The sequence below is a fragment of the Callorhinus ursinus genome, unplaced genomic scaffold (assembly GCF_003265705.2).
Source record: "Callorhinus ursinus isolate GAN/ISIS: 27379988/994484 unplaced genomic scaffold, GSC_fseal_2.0 scaffold21, whole genome shotgun sequence".
In the NCBI taxonomy this organism is placed as follows: Eukaryota; Metazoa; Chordata; class Mammalia; order Carnivora; family Otariidae; genus Callorhinus; species Callorhinus ursinus.
The window spans coordinates 13,795,544-13,803,545 of NW_027397083.1; the positions used below are offsets into that span (position 1 = coordinate 13,795,544).

Here is an 8,002-nt window from a genome sequence, read left to right on the forward strand (position 1 = left end):
ACAAGCCACTTGAATAAAATCAACCTAGGACACCCACTGACTCCGATGGATCTCTAACATCATTCTAATACGACAAGCATGGAATCATTACTGACATAACTACCCAACGATGGAACTGTCTAGCACAAGCTAGGGAGTACATTTCCTTCCTCTAGCATACGTGAACTTGAGTTGAGTATCTATTTAATGCCAAAGCAGTAAAGCCAGTGGTGAAGAGTACAGGTCCAAGTTGTAGGGTCTTATGTGCCAATTCTGAAACCACCTCTTATCGGCTGTGGACTTGGGAAAATTACTTAGCCTTCTAGTTTCTTCATCTATAAAATGGCAGGGCATACCACCTACCTGAATAAACTGCTTGAAAATGAAGTAAGATTCATGCACTGAGGAAGCATTAAATGAATTATGGTATATACATATACCAGAAGATGTTTTTAAAGCTGCTTTTAAAAGATGGATAGATATATAAGAACTGAAAGATGGTCAAGAAGATTCATACTTCTGGTATTGTAACACCTTTGAAATCAGGACGTGCCTAATTCATCTTTAGTATTAAAACATTTCTGAAATCAAGATGTGCTCAAACAGCCAACAGCATCTTGTGACAGCACGGGTGGACAGATGCTGTGATTTATCGGTCCTGGCAGTACCTGGGTAAACATGGTCACAGCCATTCATGATGTCCTCACTTCTGTCCAGTTCTGTGCATTGACACTATGGCAGAGGTTGGATCCACTTGCTATTCAGAATGTCTCTTAAAAGATTACCCTAGAGGCACCTAGGTGGCTCAGTCGTTAAGCATCTGCCTTTGGCTCAGGTCATGATCTCAGGGTCCTGGGATCGAGCCCCGCATCGGGCTCCCTGCTCTGCGGGGAGCCTGCTTCTCCCTCTCCCACTACCCCTGCTTGTGTTCCCTCTCTCGCTGTGTCTCAAATAAATAAAACCTTAAAAAAAAGATTACTCTAAAATTCTGCATTGAAATGAAAAATTATCATGTCTACAAAAAGGCAAGGAAACCGTGTAAATTTAGTGATAGGGAAGCAAATATCTGTCATTGGGAAAATGACTGCAATTCTGTGATTTTTTTGCAAAAAAAGAGCCAAGAACTTTAAAGCACTTAAGAGAGAGGGGCGTCCGGGTGGCTCAGTTGGTTGAGCATCTAACTCTTGATTTCGGCTCAGGTCGTGATCTCAGGGTCATGAGATCAAGCCCCGTATCAGGCTCCACGCTCAGCGGGGAGTCTGCTGCTTGAGATTCTCTTCCCTCTCCCCCTGCCCCTCCCCTGTTTGCGCAGGTGAGCACCTGCTCTCTCTCTTGCTCTCTCTCAAAAATAAATAAACAAATCTTAAAAAAAAAAATAAAGCACTTAACAGAGGAAGACACTCACAAAGAGCTGAAGCCTTACTGTAAAGAGGAAATGCCAAATGCTTTGGAATAACTGAACTGTCCAAACAGGAGTAGGGGTGGGAAGTAGATGTAACCAATTCACCAGCTCAAAGCAGAAGTGACAAAATAGGTATTTAAGTATTTACATGAAAAGGACATAAAGTGAAAACAACAAGTCAAAAGGCTACAAATACAAACAAGTATGAGCTCATTAAACTGTGTGTGTGTGTGTGTGTGTGTGTGTGTAAATCCCTATTAGGGCTAAAATGATAGGTACCAGTTAACAGTAATTTAGGAAAGGAGAGAGGAATGTAACTGAAAGACAAAGGAAGATTTTAATGTTTTATTGTAATGATCCTATTTTGTTTGAATTTTTTAATGAGCAGGTATTTAATGTGTTATTTGTGTCGTGTTTTCAATTCAAGAAGATGACAAGAAAATAAACAAAGAAGGTTGTTGCTCACAAGCCACAGAAGAAATGTCACCTTCAAATCCCAGAAGCCAAGACCTACACAAGTCTTAGAACACCAACGTGTGTGTCCCAATATTCTAACTGGAAAGCTAAAGAAGCACCTCTGAAACCTGTTCAGGAAGGACCCACCCATTAAATATCCCCAAAGATGCCATATCCACATGCGCCCAGGCTCTGTGACGTCACTGCAGCTCTGTTCCCATCACGGTCGGGGATGCATCAGTACACCTCCCATTCATGAATGCCTTCGAGATACTGCTTGCAGAAGAGTGCTTCCCAGGTAAGGAAAGAAGGTAAACAACTCCATGTCCCTCATCAGATCATCTGGTGCTTCAAGGGCAAAGAACACGTGTGACACAGCTTCACGCCCCTAGAGCACAGCGCAGTGTGTGGACGGGGCCAATCTGGTACCGCACTGATGAAGAGCCCAATAAAGCCTTGAAAAGAATTTTCTAGTTGATCCAAAGATGAAAGGGAACCCACACTGGCGTGCTTGGGAAGCTAGCGCTCCTCCTCACTGGAAGGCTCTCGGAAGAGGCCGGGATCGGAGGCACAGGTGCCTGACCTGCGGTCACATGTACTTGTCCCCTGCCAGCCCGGCATCCCTCCTCATGGTGCCTCCTTTTTTCCTGCACAAAAGACAGTAGACAATGCATGCTGCTGGTCTGAAGAGAGGAAGAAGGAAAACACTCGAGGGAGGCTGGACGCAGAACAAAGAGAAACAACAGCTGGAAGGCGAAGTGTCTTAAAGGAATCCAAGTGTTCTAAAGCGACACAGAGCCTAACTCAAAAAAGACTTCAGAGAACAAAGTCCAAGATGAAAATCTCCCCCAAACCAACTTGCCGCTGGTGCCGATGATTCTCCCTGCCACCTGCAGAACCGACTCAAGTTGTAAAGCCCTTTGATGGGAAGGGAGAAGGAATGATGGGGAGGGGAAGGGGCGCAGAGAGGAACAATGACTGCTCTGTAGAGCGGAGGAAGGGGGACTTCCAGGGTTAAGATTTCAACACACAGCTCCCAAGGCTGACTTCCAGGCAGGGCGAGCCTCCCCGGTTTAACATTCAGGGAACCAGGTGGCTTCGGTCATCAGCCGTCACCTTCCTTGCGGAGTCTCTCCCCAGAGAACCGAATCTACAGTCTAAAATTCCAGAAGTTTTCACTATGATACAAGGGGAAGTGAGAGAAAACGGGGGCAGTGCTGGGCATGTCTAGTTACGACTGTACTTTCCCACTGAACTTGTGGGGCGGTGCAAACAGAAAGCAGAAACCAGATGATTAAAAGACCCCTTGGAAGGAGGAGGCCACCCTGACCCAGTGCATCTAGAAGACATTTCTAGGATGAGCAGTCACAATGCTCAAGATGCATGGTGAGGGGGCTTACTCACACTGGACCACGGGTTCTCAACCAGGGGTGACTGCGCCCCCAGAGGGCATTTGGTAACGTCTGGGGACATGTTTGGTTGGCACAAACCAAACCTCCTACGGGAAGTGAGGAGGAGGAGGAAGCATCTAGAACCAGTGATGCTGCTAAATATTCTGGAATGGCAGGGCAGTCCCCATAACAAAGAACTATGCAGCCCAAAATGGAGCACAGAGGCTGGGAAACCCTGCACTAGACCAACCCCATCCCCACAACCATGTCCAGAAACTCTCACAGCCCAGCCTGGAATAAACATCTGCCATCCCTCTGAGCAGTCGCTGTATCACAGAAGTCCACTTATCCCAGTAAGCAATATTCAACGTCAAGCAAGTGATGCGACAAGCAAATGCTGCATCTTCAAAGTACCTGGCCGCTCTCTCAGCCAACATTTTTAAAGGCACTCCTCAGTATCCAAAAGAGTAGATTCTTCTACAACAATTACAAAGAAAGAAAGGCCCCTTTACACACACACACACACACACACACACACACACACACACACAGGAGCAACCATCTTAAAAATCTCCTTGGTGGTTAGGTATAGACACTGGCAAAAAAAAAAAAAAAAAAAAAAAAACGACCCAGTCCAGATGGCCCAAGCATTTCCAAAATATTCTAAAGAGAGAAAGAGGAAAAGAGAACAAACAAGAAAACACCACAACCAAAAATAGCTCCTGGGGGATCTAAAAAACAAAATTTGTCCCCGGGGACTATCTCATCACTAAGACTAGTTCCATCGGTCCATGTCATATAGTAGCTTTCATTTTCTTAACTGTAAAATATAATAAATGTATAAGAAAAAGGGAAGGGGCTCCTGGGTGGCTCCATTGGTTAGGCATCCAGTGCTTGATCTCAGCTCAGGTCTTGATCTCAGAGTTGTGAGTTTGAGCACCGAGTTGGGCTCCACACTGGACGTGGAGCCTACTTAAAAAATAAAAAAGAAAAGAAAAGAAAAGAAAAGGGAGAATATATACAAAGAGATCTCAATGAATAAAAACAAACCCCCCAAGTGACTACAATTCAGGGCAAGAAATCCAACCGTGGCCCATGGTATCTTCCTGCCAAGCATAATGCCTCCCCATCATGCATACATACATCATGCTATTTTGAAAAGTTCCATCTTTCCTCAAGGACTGAGATTTATTTTATGTATTTCCCATGAACACCAACCGCTTAAGTTCACAGCAGTGACCACAAAGTGAACAGATTCAGGGAGGAGGGGTGTTTATGGAAACAATTTCATTGACTGTTAAATTCACAAAAGCAAGTAGGAGGAAAGGCATGGAGGCTGCGCGCATGATTCCTGCAAACAATAAGCCAGAGTTAGTATCCAAGCTTCAGTCCTCACTCTGGCATCCTGGGTCTAAAGGATCTCTTAAGCCATAAAATGACTTCCTGCCACACAGTATCCTTGGAAAAACTCAACAAGATCATGCGTTTAAAGTGGCAAGCAAAGCATCTCACACATACATGTGCCATAAATATGGGGTCCCCTTTACTCCCTGTGCCCATGCAAACAGACCAGGCTGTAAAGGTCAAGTCTTTTAACGTGAGATTATTTGACTACCAACTCTCCTAATGCCAACATTCTCTAAAATGTTCATGAAGGTGAGATACAAGCTCACTTTCAAGGTACCCTGGGGACTGTGGTAAAAAAAAAAAAAAGGTGTCTATGTCAGTCTTGGAGTCCCGGAATTGACCACCCTGCCCTTTCCTACTCACATTGCCGCTCCTCCCCCACGCCTATCAAGGTCAGAGGCCTAAGTGGGCCATCAGATAAAAACCCCTCACAGGCCAGGAGGGAGCCTTTGTCCCCTCTCTTTGAAGATGAAAAGCAACAAGGTGTGTTTATTTGTACTTGGGTGCACAGTGCCCAGTCTCCTCTAACGGGGCTGGCCCGCGAGGCTCCTCAGCTAGTTAAAAATCATAATACAACCCACCCGCTCACGCCATTAAGTAGATCTTTCCAGGAGAAAAGGTCAGTACTCACACTCCTGGGAGTACACATGGGGTTAAAATCAAGCGGGTTCACTGACAGAAAGAGAATGTCAGGGAGTGGTAGCCAAGGTCAGCCCAGGAGGAGGTGAGGCTGACTACCTGCGGGCATGGCCACCTTTAGACATGTCTCACCATTTGTGCGCTGAAACCCAGCAAATCCACCACGTGAAGAAAACCTGGACGTTGGATGGGCCAAGCCTTTCTCACAGGACACATTAAAAAAATAACAGCTAAAAATCGATGCTTCACTTCCCTGATACAAACAACATAAAGGAAGAAAAAGAAAACACAAAGAGGTGTCTGAGAAGGTTCCTGAATAATAAAGGCCTCCAAATTGCTCTTGACATGTCAGTGGCCTTCCAGCCCTGCAAAGACCCAGAACTGAGAGTAGGGCTCAACAGACCCCCGTTTTCTCCACAAACTCTCAAAGGGGAGTCAGCAGTCCGAAGTATTGGCTTTTATAATCTCTCTTGTTTCAACTTTCCAGAAGAGGATCAAGAAGCTGGATATGGGATAGAAGGGTAGAGCCTCTGTTCCCACTATGAACCGCAAACTGAACCACACAGGTTTCTCTCTGGGCTGGGAGGCCAGGGGCACCCAGTGGCATCAAGAAAAATGACCGAACCTATTTCTGGTAACACTGTGGGTCAATGCGGGATTCATGCCAAAAAGATGACGCTTAATGTAACACAAAAAATGCACACTACCCCAACCTGCCCAGAAGTTTCTAAATCAGCAACTGTGATTCAAAGCCACACAGGTGCAGTGACCACAGAGAATGGAAAACCACCACCGGGACAAGTCAGGCAGTTCCATGACCCCCAATCTCTCTATCCCCATTCTGTTTATTGAACCCTATTTTATATGTACACACATATTAAATAACCAGCATTGACCAGAGAAGGACAAAATTAACTTTACAGCTATTTTTACAGACATGGAGACTCCACCAAAGCAACCCAGTACCAACTGGGAACTGCAAAAAATAAGTTTCCACTGAGCCACAGGCAACTCAGGACACATACAAGAGCCAGCCAGCTTCTGGACTGTCCTACTTGGGTATTATCATGGGACCTATCCCGGCTCCGTACATGGAGAGCATGAACTCAGGCACGTCTTCCTATCTGAGATGCCCAGAAAGCTGCCTGTTCTAGCAGCCCCCACATAATCATTCACACTTACCTGTAGCTGCCAATGCCCCCTTGGACTCCCTCCCTGGTGTGGCCTGATAGTTCAGGAGAAACAGGGCACTCTCCCCCAGACTTGGCTGAAAACCCACAGTAGCCACCACCATTCCACACTCACGGAAAGGCACAGCAAACCCACATCAAAATGGGGTCTCCAGGAGCAGGGATGATGTCATAAGTCTGAGAGGGGAAAGGCTGCCCAGTGGATTCTGAGGATGGCCAGAACAGGGGACTTCAAGGAAGGTGGGAGATTTCTCTTTCCAAATGCACATGTTGGGGGGGCAGGCAGCTCAGAATGAAGCAAGCCTCAACTTCCCAACAAACACAGCACCACCAACACCTCCACAGCAGACAGCTACAAGCACTTGGGGAAATCAGGCATAAATTAGATACGTGGATAGCACAAATGTCAGGCAAGCAAGCTTCCGCTGAAGAAAGTTCATTGGGCCCTGTCACCCACTTTCTGGGCATCAGCTGCCCAGAAATAAACGTCAGGGGGCGGGCTGAGCCGAGGAGGGCAGCTGACAGCTGTGGCCAGCGGGCCAGGGCAGAGGAGGAAGGGCTCCTGGGCTGGAATTCAGAGCGTGCCCACATCAGCAGAAAAGTTCCAGGGGACAGCACGCTGTCACGAAGGGAAAGAGGCTTGCTGCCTCCCAGGACCTCAGGATGCACCACCACGGTGATGCCAGGTTCAAAGGGCCGCCAGATGAAGCCCGGGTGCACTCCCATGGGCACCTCGTCAGTCAGGGTGCCCGCTGAGGGACAAGTCGGGGTGGTCAGATGTCAAATAAACGTTCTGCTCCCAGGATCAATGGGAAAGATTAATAATTCCCAGGTCCAGCCCTGCTTCATCTCTCTTTACCTAAGCCAAACACAGTCCCAGGAAGGAGTGGAAAGAAGCGGCGATGTTACCCGCCCGACGTCCAAGGAGGAAACTGAGGCACAAGGGTGCACGCGACAGATGCGGGAAGAGGCCCTGGGGAGGCTCGCACAGCGCGGAGCACAGGGAGGCTGGGGAGAGGGGATCAAGGAGGAGTTCTCTCCCCTCTCCTCCCGTCCCCTCCTCCCTTCCCCAACACACACAACACACTCGCGCGCGCACACACACACACACACACACACACACTGAAGCTACGCCCAATCGAGGCAGTAGCTGGGCTCCCCGGAGCCGGGCTGCACACAAAGCCCCACCCGCGCACACAGCACTCCGCACCAGCCGGCCCGCACGCCCACACAATAGGACGGCGCGCACCCCGCCGCGGCCCCCTAGCCCGGGTCCCGGCCAGCCCGGCGCCGGGGGCCGCCCTCCGTGCACGCCCGCCCGGGAGACGCAGCCCCGGCGCGGGGAGGGCGCGCGATGGCCGCCCGGCCGCCGCGCCCCCGCCCCGCGCCCCGCAGGAAGTTCGCCCGACGCCCTCCGACTCACCCGCGGCGCTGCTCAGCAGCAGGCACAGCGGCCCCAGCAGCCACATGGCGCGGCCGCGGCTCCCGCTGCCCGGCGCCGTCGCTGCCCCCGCGGCCGCGGCGCTGACCCCGCCTCT

At 49.0% G+C, this 8,002-nt stretch overlaps 1 protein-coding gene across 1 annotated transcript in view; it reads right to left on the reverse strand.

Moving 5' to 3' along the window:
* LDLRAD3 (low density lipoprotein receptor class A domain containing 3) overlaps positions 1–7,996 on the reverse strand; it is a 220,583-nt gene extending 212,587 nt beyond the window's left edge. Inside the window, exon 1 of the mRNA XM_025879412.2 lies at positions 7,888–7,996. Within this exon, the coding sequence (XP_025735197.1) occupies positions 7,888–7,933 (46 nt within the window). The 5' untranslated portion in view covers positions 7,934–7,996. The remainder of the gene's footprint in view (positions 1–7,887) is intronic.
* Between the last annotated feature and the right edge of the window lie 6 nt (positions 7,997–8,002).